Source organism: Plodia interpunctella, chromosome 9 (genome assembly GCF_027563975.2).
Source record: "Plodia interpunctella isolate USDA-ARS_2022_Savannah chromosome 9, ilPloInte3.2, whole genome shotgun sequence".
NCBI lineage: Eukaryota > Metazoa > Arthropoda > Insecta > Lepidoptera > Pyralidae > Plodia > Plodia interpunctella.
The window spans coordinates 5,486,935-5,507,588 of NC_071302.1; the positions used below are offsets into that span (position 1 = coordinate 5,486,935).

Genomic DNA, 20,654 nt, shown 5'->3' on the forward strand with positions numbered 1-20,654 from the left:
AGGAAGGAGACAGAGTATAGAACGTGCATGGATTAGACAAGGAGCCACGTCCTCATTTCTAGTCACTTCAGACCACCCTAGTCCGAGATTATGATGCAAATGCAATTTCAACTTACGACATCTTAATAGACGCCAAGGAGCAAGTTCCATTACCGAAGCGTTTTTCAATGTATGTATTAGGGGCGCTGTTTCACCACTTTCATATTTATGCTTCATCAAGGTAGCAATAATCGCATGGTAAAAACACAGGATGTTATGTTATTTTGTGAATGACTTTAACAGTTATTTTAACTTACGCTGTCAAATTTCTCAAATTTTTTGACATTTTGGTGTTTTTAGGAAGTACCAAAAAATATAGGTACCTACTAAGTATTTAATAAAAAAAATCTTTTCTTTTTTTGGGCTATATATAATGGTAAAAAAAATATCTGGACAATAAAAACCGTCGTTAATTAAATAAGTCTTTATTTTATATCGTATAAAAGATAATTAACGTTAACGCAATGATTTATATAACCCTGACTGAAGAAATAATTATATATTTTTATAGCAATATGTCACCGTAAAGCAGTTTTATTTTAGATAAAATAACAATAAACTTGTCAAGCAAAAGGTAACAATGCAAGCCCCTTGATTTTATTAGATGTTTATAATTGTATAACTAAGTATTTAGTTCAATCAGTGACATATTACGAAGTATTGAGTGATGCAAATTGTGTAAAATAATGTTATGTCCATTGAAAAAAATACACTTCATTATTGATTTTACTATTAACACTTATTTGGAGCATGCCACATGCACCAAAGCCTCTATATGAATTTGAACGCCTGTCATATTAATTGTATATACATAATGATCTCAGGTCATTTATAAAATTTCATAAAATTACTGTAGGTATTGTACGATCCACGTAAGATTACCATGCATCACTCAGTTTATATCATTCTATCATTTTTGAGATTGCTGTAATGAGACGGAAAATTAAAGTATTTATTACTTATATAATAATAACAACATGATCTAGATTTTCATAAAAAATTTAATCTGTTTCACAAAATTTATTTTGGGAAGTTGAAATAAAAGATATTTCCATTAAAAAATCGGCTTCTGAAATAAAACTAACTGAAAAAATTGCTCAGGAGCTGAATTTTTACATAACCTTCACCGAAATCACGACGAAATAGTTATAAACTATCACGTAGATATTCTTTTTAGAAACGTTTTTTAAATTTTAAAATCTTTTTTAAACACAATATTTTTATAACAAAACATGAAAAGAGTCCCCTGATCTTTTAACATATGGAACTAGAGGACCCACCGCGCATGCGATATGTCTAGAGAAACGTGGTTTCACCCACGCTTCGTGTATCACAGCCATTGTACTACACAGTACAACCTTATGACTACAGCAGGGCAATCGCACTAATAACTTTAACTGGAATGCATCTTTATCTTGTTCGCTAAGGTATTCAATTACAACTTTATCTTGGAATCTTGTTATGGCTCCGGCAACGATGGTTGATAGTAGAGTTTGATTCTTGGGTCGAAACTGATCGTTTCGATCCAAGAATCAAACTGTTTTCGCGATACCGAAACGATGAAAAAGAGCGAAACGATAGAGGTAAAGTTATTAGCATAATTGGGGTCCAAACTATTGTCTACATACACTTAATCTCTTGACGTATTAATGAGTCGCATCCTGGAATTCACGAAGAGGCTGCATTTGTACGAACAAGCTATTTATACAAAATTTCCTTAAATTACTTCATATTGTTCACACTAGGAACGAGATTATAAGGCATTATACAATACAAACAACCAATACTGAATCACTGTACTTAGTACTACGGCACAAGTTGCTTTTATTTTCACTTGATATCAGTTGACCAAAGATTTTTTGAAAATAAGTACAAAAGCAGCTCAAACTATATTGGGATACTTATCGAAAGAAAACCAATATGAATAAGAACTGTATATTGAAAGAAAATATACAAGTTACATGATAACAATAATGCCAACAGTAATCAATGCAAAATCAGTCTTAAAATTCACCGAGGCATACAACTTGTACCGCGTCCAATAATGGGAAACTAAATTAACTAAATTAACAACTAGGCGTATTGCAATTTTTAGTCGAAAGACTAGTAATCGTTCGTATTCCGCTTTTTCCAAAACGCGAAACCAAAACCAAGCATTTTTTAAATTAGCCAAAACCAGATTCTATCCGTAGCAATAGTATGACGTGACAAAACAGATACTATAGTTAACTAACATCTCGTCTTGGTCCTTCGTCCCCTCTAAAGTTTTTCGACTAGAAATGGCGTAAGATCTTAGTCTATTTAGTAGAGTTGCCGGTACCCACTTTGTTTTTAAGCCACTTGTTGGTGCGAGTGAGGATGTCGGGTTGTGAGGAGGACTCCTGCCATGCTTCAAGGTTAACTTTCTTTATCTCCTCGCAGGACACTATGGGGTTGCTGGAAAAAGGAGTAAAACACTTTTACATACGTTTTTTTTCGCTTACCGGTTGACTGGGAGAGATTCATCATGTGATGGAGTCCGATTTTCTCTTGAAAAACAAAATCCTGTACTTTTTGAAATAAGTTATGTGCAACAAAAATATTTCAAACAAAAATTTAAAAAATAATAGCTAATAATAAAATTTTAGAAAGTCAATAGTGAAGTATATCATTCATTCGGTTATTGACAGTGAAATAAATCGATATTCAGTTCGAGAAAAAATACCTCTATTATCTTATGTAACGTATACCTAACAATATTGCATTATGGTTAGCGAATGTTTTGATTACATTTGTTTTGTTCAAACTAAAACTAAACCTTGAACTATTTTCAAAAATGTAGCTAGGTATATAGTAGATAATATTCATAAGTATTATGTAATAAGTTAAATAATATGAGTTTATTTTAGGCTTAGTTTATGATAATAAGTAACTTCTGCGCACTAAGTTATATAATTATGTTTTAAATGTACATGTACATATTTAGTAACGCTTGTTCAATTCTTAAAACTATGTTGTTATTTTTTGATTTGATTTCATGACATAAAGACATAAAATAAAAAAATCGTTATAATATAATACACGGTACACGGTTACAATACTTATAAGCTAGCACGTCACGGGATACTTTAATCGAAGAACTACAAAAACCCCAAGGCGCATCTAATTAAAAAATTACAAACATTATACTCCTAGATTGTAAAGTACTTATAGACAAAAAGTGGCAGTAATATTGTTTACCTCTCAGAAGGTGGGCGGAAGACGTCGCGCTGGACGGCGATGAACCCGACGTTGTCGCAGAGCAGCCGCGCCAGCGCCGCGCGCCGCAGCTCGGACAGCTGCCGCTTGGAGAAGCTGCCCGCCTCGGTCGGGTGCGAGTAGAAGTAGCGGTCGCCCGCGCGCGTGCGCCACAGCTGCTCCTCTGCAATCGGACAGTTTCGTTTCAATATGGAATAAAATATTTGTTAAAACATTGTACTACGTCAATTGATGAATGTACTCACTAATTAAGCAGGTAGCAGTTGGTCCCAAAAGAGATGAAGGCAATGGCGTCTCAGCCATCATGCCCACAACCAGGTCGATGTCATTAGGGTGCTCGTACACTTTAGATAGCTTGTCTACGAGCTGCAAACAAAAAACAGGAAAATGAATAGAAACATTCGTATTTTATGATTTCCAAAGGTCATTTTCAACAATATAATACAAATATGCTTTATTTGTATTATATTGTTGAAAATGACCTCCTTTAAAGTTTATCACCTTGCCACCATTAACCTTCACAATTGAAAACATTTATGACTCACAGAGTGGTGTGAAATCAAGGAAATAAGTTCAAATAGCAGAGCGGGAAGGTAGATATTATATTGCTCAAAATGCCTGAAGAGCCTATAAGGAGAAAAGCGTTCTGATGCCATTACAACTTCGCACTCGATTCTGGCTAGTGGAGCTTCTACTATGAAATTCCCTGAGTCTAAACGGGTTTACGCCAAGTGTTTTCCCGGTGTCTTAGCGGCGCAAGTTTTCGTAAGAAGGATTACTGGGTGTCCCCATGAGAGTACTGACCTCCTGAGGAATGACGTCGTGCAGAGTGTGGAAGGCGGCGGCGGGCGCGAGGCCGCACAGCGCGCGGTACTGCGCGTAGCCGGGCAGCCCGTGCTCGCGTCCGCGCTGCACGTCCACCGCCAGCACGTCCAGCCCGCCCAGCCAACGGTTGCGGAGCTGGATAATAGAGAAACATTTTGCTACAAGCTTACACCAACTACCTATTATTGACAGATAAAATATAAGAAATCACATGTACAAATGAATGAGGGGTGCACAAGAATCAACCAATTACCTACTGTTCAGTATAGATTAACTATAAGATATCAAAAATCAATGGGTCGACAGTGTAAAGGATAGTGTTGGCGACAGCAGCTTATCCAGTTGTTGTTTGCAATTTCGGACAGAGAAGGCTGGCACAGACGTAAGTAAGCCTATAACCGACACTGGGTCACGGAAGACAGCAGAAGATGGTGACGCGTTAATGTAATCTTACGCCTCACTTACACCTACATTTAACCATAAGACCGACTGCACCTATCAGGTCTCTCTTTATATCTATTGGACGATATCTTAATATGACTATCCTTCCGGTACGACTAAATCGCATTTAGACCATGCGTCCACTTGTTGTACCGAGTTGAGAAAGAACAACTAGGTCTAGACGACTAAATTAAGACACATATCACGTAACATATATAAACTATTTCAAGGTTTAAATATCAGAAAGTTTAAAGATCATAAGTGATATAAATACGTATTTCTAAAATAATGTTATTGTAAACATGTTTTTATGGTAGTTACAAGAACATACGAGTACTCTATACAAAAAATGTTCGAACAAGATAAGAGCACGTACATTGTTATACAAAAAAAGTGAATGTACTCTCAACAGTAACAATAGCTACATGAGAAATAGGTACACGTTATAGCTAATATAATACTTCTAATTTATTCAAAAGTATATTTATTTATACGTTTCAGCCAGAGGTCGTTTGAGGTGCAGCAAGGCAGTTTAATTTAACTACCTACCTACCAATTTTACAATCAGAATATCTAATTTAAAATCTAACCAATTATTCTATATTTATTTGTGTTTAAGGATGTATTTATTTCCAGCTAATAGTCAGAAAAATAATAGATAATAATTATATTTATATGAAATTTGCTAAATACCTACTTTGCAGTAGATTTCTAAACCGCATCAGTTCAAATCCGAAATCACTAGTTTATTGTTATCTTTCTATTTATTACTACTATACTTAGTAACAAAGATATCTTACAAATAACTACAAATTCGATGGAATGCGGATATAACTACCTAATTAAAATAATTATCAAGAAAAGAGACCCCGGTGTCTACCTAAGTAGGTACGTATCGTAGAGACATCGTTAATTGGCACGAGTTTAATATAATGTAAACAAAAACTTTGATCTGTTTACTTACTGTTTATCAATATTGTTTACATCTACGTTGTCAATAAGAACATTTTATTACTATATTACTCATTTATTTTGACGGGTATATATGAACGGGCAAATCTTGTACATCGAATATGTAGTTTAAGTATATAAATATATTGAGATTTGTATATATAGACATACATATAACTGTAAGTGAGCATGTTTTAGTTACCTATAGGTACGTAATTCAGCTTTTACTGTTTTGATGTACCTAACTTTTATTATTAAATTCCTATCCAGTTGAATTCATTCAAAAGAATGTACGTATTAGGAAACAATACTCGCAATGAATGAATAATATAATTAAACAAATAACAAGATTAATATTTACAAACTTCGTTTGTACAACGGGTGTTGATCAATATTGTCTGGGTTTGCATTCATTAAAGTTATAACATCAATTTTATAATAAATCGATTAATCGAATCACGATAAATCGAAATACTCTTCTCACGACTTATTTGGATTATTTAGTATATTCAAGCAATGGACATACGTGTACACTTTGGAATAATATGTACTTATAGAAATATTTTGGTTTTAGTACAGTACTTAAGTTAACTAGCCACCCGAACTAGTACTAGAACAGAAGAAGGAACACCTTTTCTATTAGTTCACAAGATTAATCTATTCCTTATTTACTTATTGTAGACAATATGAAAATACATACATACTATTTGTTAGATGTAATATAGACTTTGTGTAGATTAGTAGAACCAATACTGAATATAATTAAGTGGTATGTAAGTGGTATGTAATATAATTGAGTGGTATGCACTGATGGGGAGCATCATATTTATTAATGATTTTACTTTTTTTAAAACTGTATATTGCTTCTTTTAAAATGAATCTATCTTATCCAAATTAAATGATATTAATACTTACGTCGTCATCATAGTTGAAGTCGAGCTCCTGACTCTTTTGACTGATCATTCCCTTCAGGATCTTCTTCAAAGCGCCGTGTTTCGCCAACAGATCTGGCTTGAAGAAGTTCTCCATGAGGCGGGATGACGTCACATCATTGTTGTCATCGATCATTTGCACGTCCTGGTCCAGGAGGCTGTTGACGAAGTGGAATACTGCTGTGGCGAAGGAGTTAGTGACGGTGGGGTCAATGTCCGAGTTGTAGCCAGTGTCATATCCTTCGTAAAGCTCATCGAAGGCTTTGCCTGGAAAATATATTTGATTATGTAGCCTCTAGTAGCAGTAGTGGCACCGAACTTGGTGTTCGGTTAACCGAAAAAAGGTTTTGAGTAAACTTAACAAAGGTTTTGACAAAAGTAAAGATTTTGAAATGGTTTCTGTTGAGTTGTGGCGGGCAATAGGATTCAAATTCATGGAGACAATGTTTTCCGACTCCAGTTATTACATGTTGCCCACCTAGGGCAATAAGTAGCCTATCAACCTCCAGCCATCCAAAAAACACCTCAACCCGATATGCTTCGGTTTGACGTGAAGGCGTGATATCATTTTGAATAAAGAATGACAAAATTGGAACATTCCAATTATATCTTCACTATTATTTATTTTTATTTAGTACATTACAGATGGCAAAAAATGTTACCAGTAAGAGCAGGCACCCAATGCTTGTATGTGATATGCTGCATCTCAGCCACGACTATCCTCCTAGCTTCATGGTACAGCTTGTCCGAGTTCCACCCGGGGTTGAGGGTGGCGAGGGAGCGTGCAATGCGGTTGTGTTCCCGGACCCAGAGGGTTTGCATGGCGGTCAGCCAGGGGTACATATTGACACGGACGTCACCTATGATAGAATATTATGAAAGTTGTATATAGGTAGGCATTTTTGATATTATAGGTAGCAGGTGGCCGGTATAAACTTAAGTTCATATTATTGTTAGCATTTACATATTGTTTTTTATAGTATTTCTTTTTCTAAAGTAAAGTACTAATATTAAGCAAAAATAACACGTTTTATAGTTCGTTGTGGTTGTAAATTTCAATCGTTGGGCATTCGAAGTATTGATTTCCCATGCAAACTTAATACCAAAACGACTACCGACGGTATGAGTAAACCTATAAGAATTATTATAGGTTTACTCATAACGCATTTAACCTAGATTTCTATTTAATTTTTTTACAATTTTACCCAATAAAACCTATGCGGTTAGACAGGAGGATAGTATATATCCATAACATCGATTTTAAATAGGTACGTAATTTTTTGCATGACAACCATAAACTATTAAGGACTTCAACAGACAAGAACATTTTGATATTGGTGTTAATAACTGATTTCTTAAATATATATAATTGCTAACAATGAGTCGGTAAACTTAGTCGGGATTAGTTTATCAAATATTCTTCCCAATCCAATGTCCCAATCAGAATAATCGACGAATAAAATGATGATCACGCCAAGGCCATGATTCAATCATGCGAAAGCTATTAAAACATAAAATCGTCATTTTATGGCCAACCATAAACTGTCATTTTTATACCAATAGTATCATGAGATACTTACGTAAATGTTTCCTGTTATCGCTTGAATGACACAGTGAAATAAAATGATCCTATTTAAGACTTTTATCTAAACTATCAGCAACATATCAGTAGATATTTTTTCTACGTTATCAGCATAATATTAGCATAGCCTTTATATCATTATGTAAACACATACACCCATGAACCCAAAAGATACGGTTCCCAATTTATCTAACTTTCTAGAGTGTTCCGGAAATCGGAATTTTGTTCAATTATTTTTACATTAATAATCAACTTAGTACACGCAAAAATTATCCTTACCGGCATTGAAGCAGGTGCTAGAATCGGACTCAACCAGACACTTCTCCGTGGGGTTGTTGGCCAGAGGCAGGAGGATCTCGTCATCAATGTTGGAGGTCTTTAGTAGACCACCAGTCTTCTCCCGGAGAGCCGCCGCGTCACGCCCGTTGGAACCGTAGATGTGGGACCCGTCGAGGAAGTGGGTGGCTTGATTCATCTGTATAACAAATACTTATAAGTATATATTAAGTAATTATATATAATTTTTTTAGTTATTTGTGGGTTGTCAGCGAACAATAAAGCGCAGTTTACTGGAGATAAAACTTAAGTGGTACTGGGTGGCCCACATTTTCAGAATGCAGGAGGAAAGAGCTAAAATAGCCGCAGAATGCTGCTGGCTGGCGACAAAAAAGAAGCCGCCACAGAACAAAAAGTGGTCGGACGCTCAAGATGGAGAGAGATAGATAAAAATTGGAGGAGATACGCAACAGATAGGGATGGATGGCGAAATAGAGGGGAGGCCTTTGCCCAGCAGTAGGACTATAGGATATAAACATTTAAGTAGTATTCTAAAAAGTTACAACATTGTCAACAAGGTTTTACAGTTACCTATAAAATTTTTAGACAAGCATTATTTGAATTGACGTAGCATCATGTGTACCAAACCGCCTGATATGTAAGTATTTTTCACTTCCATGTAAATACCTGTTTTAATTTCATAACCAATACTACCGTCTAAAATAAAAAAAATCACCGCGGAGCCGTATTGAAGCAAGCATAAAAACAGACAAATTTATGTACCTACATACCTGTTGAGGTACCTACCTCAATTTGTACCTAAGTAGGTACTTAGATCTTATCATAAGCAGAAATGGGAAAAAATATCCATATTACTTAACATTAACTTAGGTATTACATATAAACCGCATGAACCTGAATGAGTACATACTATTTGCATTAAACAGAACTGGACATTTGAAGGTCGAGGACACACTGACGCACTATTATAGTAGCCACTATGATAAAAATAAGCGCAAACCGGCTGTTGCAAACAAGTTATTTGCTGGCAACATTGCAACAAGAAAATTCAGTTCCTTTCCTTTTTTAAAATTGAAAACTAGCTTCACCCATTAAAGCAATAAATCTTATTAGTATATTTTTTAACTACAACACTGGCAGGCATGATTTATTTTTTATTGAGTATTATCGGCAAATAAATGGGTAAACTTGGTGGTTTCATTGCTAGTAGATACATTGCTGGTTTTTCCTTGTGATAAAAAACTTAGATACATGCAATATACGCAATGTACCTACTCACTTTCATTTCGCATCTCTGCATCATAATGTCTAAGTTCTGAACGTTATGTCACTTCGGTCATCAATACTTAGGTACATTTTTACAACATTAAACATTACTGAATCTAAATCATTATTATTAAAAATATAATAAGTGCATATATACATAAAGCACTTAACTACCTAACCTTATTGATTATTACATAATAACGAATTTACTAATTTGCTAAAAACCTTTTTATCACCACAGACATACAGATAAAATAATATTACCAGTTAATATCCCAAATTCAAGTCAATGTATTCTTATCCGTAACCGAAATGCAGGTAATGCTCACGAAATGCATCGCTAAGTGTAACAAGGTTAACGTCACGTAAGTAACTCGAATCTGCTAACTACGCCAGTGGAAATTAACCCTTGTTTTGCTTACACGAACCCAGAACTTTCTATTGTTTTGAGAAGGTAATTTTCCACCGGCCACAATAAGCCTCCGCTTTTATCTGCAAAAACTGAGATAGATCACGTTCATACATACTACCTCTGCCATTTGAAAAAAAAGGCATGTACCTATTAAGTAATAAGTAATTATTTAATTACTAGTTCAATTACTTCGGCGAGTACTAATAACTTCAGCATTTCATTTAAAATAAAATTGTTGATAATTCTTACTTCTTAAATATAAAAAAAATAAATATAAAAAAAATAACGACATACCTATTAGGTATGTCAACTAACATTTTGGATCAGGCGCAAACTTTTTGTCAAAACTATGTAGTTAATTAGATACCAAGTTATTTTCAAGATATATCTTCGCTTTTATCACTGAAATATAGTTTTTGTAAATTCAGCGATATACTTCGTCACATGATACTTACGAAATAAAAAGTACTTAAATAGTAACAGTCAACTAGGCATCAATGAACATTCTAGACTGCCTCACACACCCACACCTCACACACCTACACATACAGTGGTAGGTAGGTATAATGTGTCGGTCATACGTGCATAAAAATAAGTAAGACTTCAGTGTTTTCATACAAGTTCAAGAATAGACATAAAAGTAATAACCTGAAAATTATAAGAAAATAACCATACTTCAAGCTAAAGTATGTTTTGTCACTATCGCACGATGCAATATTTGACAATAACAGAACGAGACAAAACGTAAGTGTGCTTTAACTTTTTAATGAATAACAGGGCTAGTTTAATGATAATTCTTAAACCTGTATGTAGATACTGAACGGAAGGTATAGAAAACGATTACAGCAAACAACAAAAGAAGCTGAATTTTGTTCCGATTCATACAGTCTGTATTAAAATTCAATGATTTACAAGTTACCCATATCGGAGTTCCAAAATATTTGTTCCAAGAATCAGTATTCATTTGGTAAGAAATCAAACCAATAACCTTGTGACTCGAAAACAAACATGTTAGCGCTTTAAAGGTTAAAAAAAAATTATATCAGGCTATAAATATTTTATTATATTTATTTAAATAGATAACTTTAATTATAATTAAGGAAATTACATACCTACCATTCAGTACCTATTCATTTTTAGGTATTTTCAATTTAGCATATTTTGGTTTTCGTTTTTATTTCAATATTTCATGTCATCATTATTAAGGTGTGTCTATTTAATAAATCAATCAATACGCGCTTAACTTATTTTAAATAAAAACTAATATTTTCAAACCGCTGCGAAAACATATATCATTGTCTTTTTTTAACATATCGGAAGTGCTTCATAGACAAAAGGTGTTTGAACTGCGTTTCAATTCATTCAATTGTTTTCTTGACTTTAAATAAAATGCGTATGTATTAAATACCCCAACACAATAATTAATTGTGACTAAAACTGATAATTTTTATTAATTAAGTACCACATTGTTCATAAGTGAACTGATTTTCTTTATAAGTCATAACATAACACATTGTCAAAGACGCTACATTTTTTTTATTTCTAATAAGTAGTTATAAAAGAAATATCTGATTTGAGGTAGGTATATAGTTGACTTTTTAACTATTTCAAATCGGATGTTTTTTTTTATTATCCATTACACAGCCATTACACAGACAGAGAAAACTATAATCTTTGTTACAAAGAACAATCGTCATAATATCTTTCGTTTTGCAAATCGTCATGTCATAATAAGTACCTTTCGTTTCACTTATTGAAGAAAGTGAAACACGTAATAGAAATAGGTACTCGAGAAGAAACGGAACAGAGTGGTAATATATTTTGTCCCTCACCGTGTGTTCAGTTTTACAAGGCCAATTTGCTGCTTTGTATAAGATGGACCGGGAACTTGTAGCATACACAAATGCGTTAGAACAATAAATAATCTTCTATCTCATTTGGGTACGCTAGCCCTAGCCCCTTATCTTTCTGTGTTTGACTCAATGAGAACACCTACAATCCTACATGTAGAATATATAAGAAAGAGACTCCAACTCGTAAGACAGCTATAAATGGTCAATTGCAAGTCCTTGTTATTTAATCTACCTATTGCATATCCACACAATAATGTAGGTAGGTATAACTATTACATAACTGCGCAGTTCCTTCGTTATGTAATAAATTGTAAACAATTCGAGTAGTATAATAATAGACAAAAGTTATATCGGACCAATCAATCAATTTCTGATGGTCAAATAAGTATAGAAAATATGAAACAAATGTAAAACTTGTCAGTAGATCTGGAATTAGGAACTGTACTATCATATTGCTAATGGAATAGTCTACGAGTTGACCCACTCTAGATAAAGTTCTGTGACCACAACAACAAAAACTACTGAAGTTATATATTATATAGTTTATATATTATACTTACTAGCGGCCCATCCCGGCTTCGCTCGGGTTAAAACATAATAAATTATACACCTAAACCTTCCTCAGGAATCACACTATGTAGTGGTTAAAACCGCATGAAAATCTGCAGTAGTTTTTGAGTTTATCGCGAACAGACAGACGCGACAGAAGACTTTGTTTTATAATATGTAAGGATATGAGCATGTGGAATTCTGAAACATTTCCATTCACACATCTTAATTTATTCCAATCAAACTTCATAGTGAAGTTCAAATCAATAAAACGAACTCATTGAAGATACTGTTTTAGTTGTGCTATTATTGGGAAAATCTTATCAGTAGACCGAATTTAGGATTCAAAAAATATCTTTTTTAATAATCTTACATCACACAATTTGTAAAAGTGCAATAGGTGGACTTCATATTAAATTGTTTATTATAGTTTAAATGCCATTCTTTTATGAGTTGAATCTTTTCTTATATTTCCTTGTAGGTATGTGTAGCTTACACTTAGAACATACTTATGTAACGAAGATGTAACTATGAAACAAAGTACCTATGCTAGCTGTAGGTAATTATGTCCATTCAATGACATTCATAAATAATGATCATCGGACGTTTAATGGTCTCATTTTCATCGTCATTGTATATTTTTATATGAGTCGTAAACAAACAGATATATTTGTATTTATTTCTAGAACACATTAAATATTATCACTACCTATATAAGTAACTGTCATGTATGTACTACGCAAATGAAAATATCTTGATGACATTTAATTTATATACTTAATGTGAAGTAATTTCCAGTAATGTAATTTCCAGATAAGTAAAGAGATGTTTCACTCCTCATGGAAATGGCAATATTTTTTACATTATATAATAAAAAACATAAAATAGTTTCAATTCTATTCTATATTTGCATACTTTTTATGTTGCCACAGGATGTTATTTAAGAAAACTGATTACAGTTACTCAACTCTTTCATAGATTATACCATTCGTACCCATGCGTAGGTACTGAAAAATGACTACCTACCTACTTATATTGACACACATATTCTTTTATCGCATAATAGTTTGTAATTTTATCAGATTTGATAATAAAGTTGATGGCGTTATTTCACTAAGCAAAGACTTTCCTTCACGACATCTGTGCATGACCAAACAAAACTGCATTTTGAAAAATGTTTACATTCCAAAGCCCCAACAATGAATAAGATTTTGCAAGAGCGTAGCGTAGCGAGCGTATTCAAATCGTCATCTAGGTATAAAGTGATATAGCAAAAGAACAGCCTAAAAATAACTACCTATTAAGTATTTAATTAAATTATTTTTGTAGCTATAATTTATATTCTAGACCTCACCTGCTCCGCGGCTCCGAATGTGCAGTCTCCTCTGTAGGTAGTCACGGACCTGGTGTAGTCCATACAGGTGATGTACTGATCCTTGAAGTAAGGGTCATCGCTGGGGACTGAGATGGGCAAGCAGCTTGGGTGAATGTACCGCGGAGTCAACGTCAGGCCAGAGTTGTCGCAGCAACGGATGGCTTCGCCCGTGTGGACTGTGTATAAACATTCCATTTTAAAAAATGTTTTAGTTTTATTTCTCGTTTTTTTTTTAAAGCAAATTAAGCTTGTCCGTTGAGAAATTATTTTGTGATAATAAATGTCTAAAACTTTTTTTTTGCCAAGAGTTAAGTATACCAACTAGGTAAGTAGGTCTGTTACAAGATTTTATTTACCTATTATTAAAAAGACTTGAGTTTATGAATGAGAATAACTGGGAAAATACTTGTTAATGTCTATTAATATGTAGTGATTCTGAGTATAATTGATCTACGTACTTATATCTACATAATAAACATCACTTATCAGAACTCTATTAATACATTCTTCGATTGTATGAATTAAAAAATCTTTACCGTTTTTTTATACTGAGATAGGTTCTCATAGTCTAGCACGATACCTTATAGATGAAAAGACATATTTATAAATAGACGTGCACCTAACCTTATTTATTGGGGCTGTGTGCGTGCGACTTTTCTATTTACATCTCACCATCGAGTCGATTCGCAGTGAGACGCAACTAACCAATCACACAGCCATTGTGACGCACCATACAGCCACATCGCAATGCGACTGGTTCGCTGCGTTGCGCTTTGAATCGATTCCCTCTGGATACAGTAAAAAAATAACTCACTGGTCTTGCGAACAGGTGTATGAGCCAAGTCATGGTAGACGAATTGACTCCACACAGCCATGGCGATGGTCTTCCTGTCATCAGGTCGATCTAGGTTGTGCGTCAGCTTGGTGCTGACTACTCGAGCTGACGGCAGTAGCTTGTGGCTTACGGCGCGACGGGGCTGCCATGGAAAAATTTGCTAAAGAAATCTAACATTGTAGCCAGCCCTACAGTTTTGTTTTTGTTTACATTTTAAGTAAAAGTAACTTATTTGACTTAATATAAGAATTAAGAAATTTATACTATTATTTAGTTTTCGGCACTGTTTTGTCTATATTTAACATGTTATTTTTATTGTAAAATGTTTCATAATGACTGTTTGTCCAAAAAAAACAAAACTTTTTAACTTTAACTCTAAAGAAGGTTTGGACTGGATTCCAAATGTGAAAATTGTCGGATTTATTTGGTCGAATTGATTCAAATTCAAATGTATACTAATTTCGAATTCCATTTTCAAATTCTTCTTACTGCAAAAATTACACGAAAGCATCATCTACGTAGTTTGGAAAACCAACCTCTTCAATGCCGTCAGCGTATCTCGGGTGCAGAAGCCTCTTGTAACCGGTTAGCGCTTGTCCCCATGATGACCTCACGGGGTTATTACAGGATCCATCGAAGGTCCTGTACCTGGAGGACATCTTATTGGACCTGCACGTGAACCGCTCTAAGGCTGCGCATTCCCCCCCATATTCACTGTCACGAAGGTTCAACGTACTGATGAAACTCGCGCACTCATCGTTGGCTAGCCCGTATCTGCGTAAATGTTTGTTATTGTAATTTACATGTCACTTATGTGGATCAAGGAGCTCCTTTTAACAGTTACTTGATAATGATGCAGCTGTTATAACTGTATTATATAGTGTGGTGGCATTGACGCTTATTTTATTATTTTATAACGTATTTCTTGTCTCCGAGTAAAGCAATATCGTTCGTCATGTCAACTTTCTTTTAGAGAGTTTCTCTAACACATAACTACCTTAGAATCCTACTTATTTACCACAATCTTTATTACACAATACACATAGGCACTTACACATAAATAATATATACATATTTCGTCAATGTACCTAAGTACTTCGTAAACACTCATACGACTAGGCATTTACCATTCAAAATAAATTACAAGATAAGTCATAAGTTATTCTGGTCACAAAGTCAACTCACCTTCCACATCTCGTGTAGACCAAATTCTGTGAGGCCTTAGTTATAATCATAGAGGACTCCTCATAATGCATGGCGTCACTCGTAGGTTTACCAAGTATAGCCAGACCCTTCGCCGCTGAGCCCATCTTGGGCACAATACCAGCAGATTGTAGGTTATTCTCAAACCGTTCCAGCATCTTAACCGTTAACTTGCTAACTTCAATCGATCGGTTTGTGTGAACCGTAGTCACCGGGGGCAATCTTTTCAACATTTCTTTGCTTGGAAATGGAAAGTCGTACATAGGTGGCGGGTGTATGGTATCTGTGAACGAGTGTGATTGGTCAAACTGTGTTCCATTTTTTGAAATTTCGAACAGCAAATTCGTACGTCGAACGGTGCTCTACCAATACGAATGTAGATTTATTTGATTAAACAAATAAATAGTGGTCTGTACAATTGCATATGGCAAATTACGTGAATAGAATATACTACGTTAGATAACAGGCAAAGGCTGGTAATGAGTAATAAATCTACATCATCGTTAAATGTAAATTAAATAAATTGTCATTGTGTCACATACCACTTGTGATCAACAAGTTGAGTGGGTACGGAGCAACATGGGCCCCGAAGGTCACCCCCGCCCACAGCACGACCCCCAACAGCACCAACTTCGTCATTTCTTCGAGTATCCTGCAACAAACAAACAGATGTTAACACGACAAACGTATCGTCAGCGTCACCATCAAACACACGTAGATTCTGCTAACGTGTAATATCGTGTCTAGACGGAGTCATTATTTACACTGTAAAAAGCACTATAATACTGAACAACCATTGATTTAGACATGCAGTTAGCAGAATATAAAACCCGGTTCACTAACCGTCTAACGTCCATTTGTGAACAACTAACTCTAAAACTGGAATTGTTAATGAGACTGGTCAATAAATGTGCGGGTAAACAGTTTTATTAAGACTTGTAGATAGGGTATCTATTGACCTTTGGTGAGTCGACCTTATTATCGTGGTGTCGTCACGAACAAGAGGATGGGCGACGAGCCCCTACACATAAACTTATTCAATTGGCTCGTGTAACCATAAGTTGATTCATCGCAAAATGTCTAAATTGGAATAATTAATTTCAAATTCGAAACACCTCTCATCTTATCACAATATTAAAATAAAAATTAATTTACGGAAACAAAACATACAGCTAACTATGATAAATTTCACGTGATAAACTCTGTATTTGCGTGTAAGATGAAGTCAGAAATAGATTTTTTTATTGTTTTACAGATATTTATAATATGTGTAGAGTCTACGCCTACGACCTACTTAGCGACAATAACTTTGAAAGAAGTACCTTTATAAAATTATGGAAACAATTACGTAGACAAGTTGGACGGATTAACTCATATCTAGGTAAGTGCGCTACCTTCTTTTTATGCCGAAATTCTTATGACGGGACCCGTTTAGTAAAAATTAAAAATGTGAATTCTTGTGTGGATTGATACAAAGGAAAACTGTAGCCAAGGAATTTGTAGCCAATGCATTACTAAGGTCATACTTATAAGTTTTTCCTTTTTGATATTACGCCTTATTTATTGATTGTGTTGATTGATTGAGGGATAATAATGTAGACAAGTATTGCCCATCATCATAAATCAACATCAATAAATTGTTTAGGTATAAAAAGTAGGTACGTTTCATAATAAAAAAAATATTTATAAGGTTTTTTTATCGATTATACACTACTTATTAAGACCAATTAATAAATTGTGTATAAAAAGTAAAGTCCATTGGACAATCAAAAAAAAATTACGGTCATATTATCGATTATAGAAGTAAACATGTCATCATCACACATTTAGTTAAGTAGGTACCCGCTTATTAATAAAAGTGCCGCTAAAATTAGGTAGTTATTTTTAATGAAGTACAGTGTATTTTTATACTTACAAAGTTATTGCCATTTTATATATATATTTATTGGAAACTCACATTTGTCGACAAAACACCGTCTGCCTCTAGAACTCCGAAGATTCTGAGGTTCAACGGATATTTCGAAGTATTTAATATTTATTCAAGCATTGAATAACAGTATAATATTAGCATAAGATGACCAACCCACCCATAGCCAGCATGCTAAATAGGTGTGTAATGTTTTTAAAGATATTTTTACTTGCTTATGTGAAACCGTCTTAACTAAAGATCAGTAAATGATTATTATTATTAGGTGCCTACAATAAAAATGGCATCCATCCGTCGGTACACCAAGTTACTGCGAAATTATACCTAAAGTGTACCTAACTTTTCACAAAAGTAAAGAGGACGAAAAGAGTCAAGAGGACAAAAGTAAACGGAGCCTGGTAAAAGTAACCTTTCCTGTTTCCATTACCTAGGTACATAACACTATAAATAGGTATAGGTAACTATAGATAGGTAATATATCTACCTAGCTACCTATAGGTAGGTATGTTGTTTTTTTAGATTTTTGTTTCATGAATGAGTATGAAACAGAAGGAAGAAAATGGTAAGTAGTAAATCAATCAATACAAATCAATAAATACATATCAATCAATCAATACATATAATAAAATTGAAGAAAGGCCAAATTAGTACATTGGATTTTTTTTAATTTGTCATGGAATATACTCAGTTACTAATATAGATTACAAAAATTATAGTTTTGGAAATTTTTGTCTGTCTTTCTGTCTGTCTGCGTGTCTGTCTGAACGTGCATCACTCAAAATCTACTGGACCGATTGGCTTGAAATTTGGTATGTAGGTACCTTATATACCGGGCTAACATCTTAGATACATTTCATCCCGGTAAATGGTCAGGTTCCCGTAGGGTAATTGAAAAACTAATAATGGATCAAAAATACCTCGGAATCCCGGGTTAACTTTTTATAGACATTTCAACCCGGAAAATGAGGAGGGTCCTGTAGGAAAATTAAAATAACAATCCACGGAGCCGATTTACTTTAAAATTTGGTAGAAAGAAAAAGGGGTGAAAAACTGTTAATATGAAAGTTCTACACCGTTGAAGTTACTGACTTGAAAATTTAGATTTTGGTTATTTACAACAAAATTGAATACGTGTTTCAGATTTTTCTGAAAATTAACCCTCAACCTTCAAAAGGGGGGTGAAAGTTTGTATGGGACTTAATACAATTTTCAAGATAAAAAGCTGAAAATTGGCACACTTACTTTTTGTAATAAATAACAATAAGTTAATACAACAAATGTTTAATTTACGTTTGTGGTTAATAAAAAACTGGGACGTAAAACGTCATGGAAAATGGGACGGCACGCGTTGCAGAAAGCGGGAGTGGGAGCGGGAAATGGGAAGGAGACACGTAGTGGGAAACGGGACGGTACACATTGCGGAAAACATGATGTGTGCCATCATGTTTTCCGCAATGTGTCGCGTCGGAGTCGTAGGAAACGGTACGGGATATTTACATTACGGAAGAAGCGGGATTGGACAAGTTTGCCGGACGAGACACTGGGAAACTGGAAATTGAACTAAAGATGAGAAAAAAATCCGAATTTAAATCATATATATTTACCAGGCTTACAGAGTACGCGATAAAAAAATTAATGAGATTTTGCTATGAATTTCACGCGGGCGAAGCCGCGGGCAAAAGCTAGTAATACATAATACTATACTTAAAACTATAGGTAGGTAGGTACCTAAGAGCGCGGATTTTTTTAATTTTTGGATCGATACTAATATTGCTTACTGTATAGGTACTTAAATGCCAAAGTCGATAAATAGTTCCAACATAGGCTACCGCGGGCGGAGCTGTTTATTTTACATTATTTACCATTTTGAGCAAATTTTTTGGCACCAATTTGTACCTACAACAATAGAGGTGAATTTTCATACTACGACAATAGAGGTGAATTTGCAACGACTTGGAGGCCCGTGGGTCAGTGTTTTATAATAACAGCTGCCAGCTGAGCTGAGCAGTGTTATGATGACAAGGTGAAAAGGAAAGTACCTACTTAGGTGTCGATAGCCACTTGGATTTGACTCATTAGCACCGATATACAGCAAGGTTTTAATTACCGAAATTAATGTTTTATGAAGAAATTTATCTTCTTATTCTATCTCTTTCATTTCCGCGTGTTCCTGGTAACATTCGGAGCTGTGGTGCCCCAGTCTAGGGTTTGCGTAAAAACCACTATAAAATTTTGAAAATGTAATCTTGTTGTTCTATGACATATACCTACTTAGGTTAAGTACCTATATATAAAATCTCATAGCCATTCAATTGCATCCTGCATAATATGGTTACTTAACATAACATAACATAGGTAGCCTTGATAATGTTCTGTATTATCAAAGCCACTTAAGTTACCAATTCTTGACACATACTCACTAAGTAAGATATAAAATCTCATAGCCATCTCATAACAGCTTCCTGCATAATATAACACAACATAGGTAGCCTTGACAATACAGAGAAATAAAATGACCACAACTTACGTGGAATGTTCGCCACAGCCATCGCATTCCGACTTCCTTCTAGAACATTTCTCCGGTGACTTATTCCTGGAGTCGGCATTCAACATGGACTTTCCTTCAATGATCCGTTTAAACAACATAATAGCAGGAGCAGGATTTGTTGTTTACGACAGTTGTCACGTTTGTGACGAATGTTTGATTTGTTCAATACGACCGCTGACACTGGCTGGAAGGAACGCTGTTCCATTAGATTGGCAGAGGAGCCAGTAACACCTCTACTGCCAAACGAGCACTAGAACATTGGAGACTTGGATGGAGTCACCACACGATCGAATCAACAACAACGTCACGCCCCACTTCCCCGCACCGCTTGCTGGCGTAAAAAGAAACTTATGCCACAGTCCACGGCATTAAACACGTTAGT

The 20,654-nt window shown here is 34.7% G+C and overlaps 1 protein-coding gene across 2 annotated transcripts; it reads right to left on the reverse strand.

Moving 5' to 3' along the window:
- Positions 1-448: 448 nt before the first annotated feature.
- LOC128672370 (peroxidase-like) lies at positions 449-20,557 on the reverse strand. 2 transcript variants are annotated; one of them, XM_053749485.2, is made up of 13 exons: positions 20,252-20,557; positions 16,340-16,449; positions 15,780-16,080; positions 15,131-15,368; positions 14,574-14,736; positions 13,739-13,935; positions 8,287-8,482; positions 7,088-7,285; positions 6,409-6,692; positions 4,081-4,236; positions 3,522-3,642; positions 3,259-3,439; positions 449-2,475 (listed from the first exon to the last, which is right to left on the reverse strand). In XM_053749485.2, the coding sequence occupies exons 1-13, from the start codon at positions 20,368-20,370 to the stop codon at positions 2,337-2,339; spliced, it is 2,403 nt and encodes an 800-aa protein (XP_053605460.1). In that variant the 5' UTR covers positions 20,371-20,557; the 3' UTR covers positions 449-2,336. The 2 variants fall into 2 exon arrangements, with proteins under 2 accessions (XP_053605460.1, XP_053605461.1); XM_053749486.1 differs by lacking the exon at positions 20,252-20,557 and adding an exon at positions 16,641-16,748.
- Between the last annotated feature and the right edge of the window lie 97 nt (positions 20,558-20,654).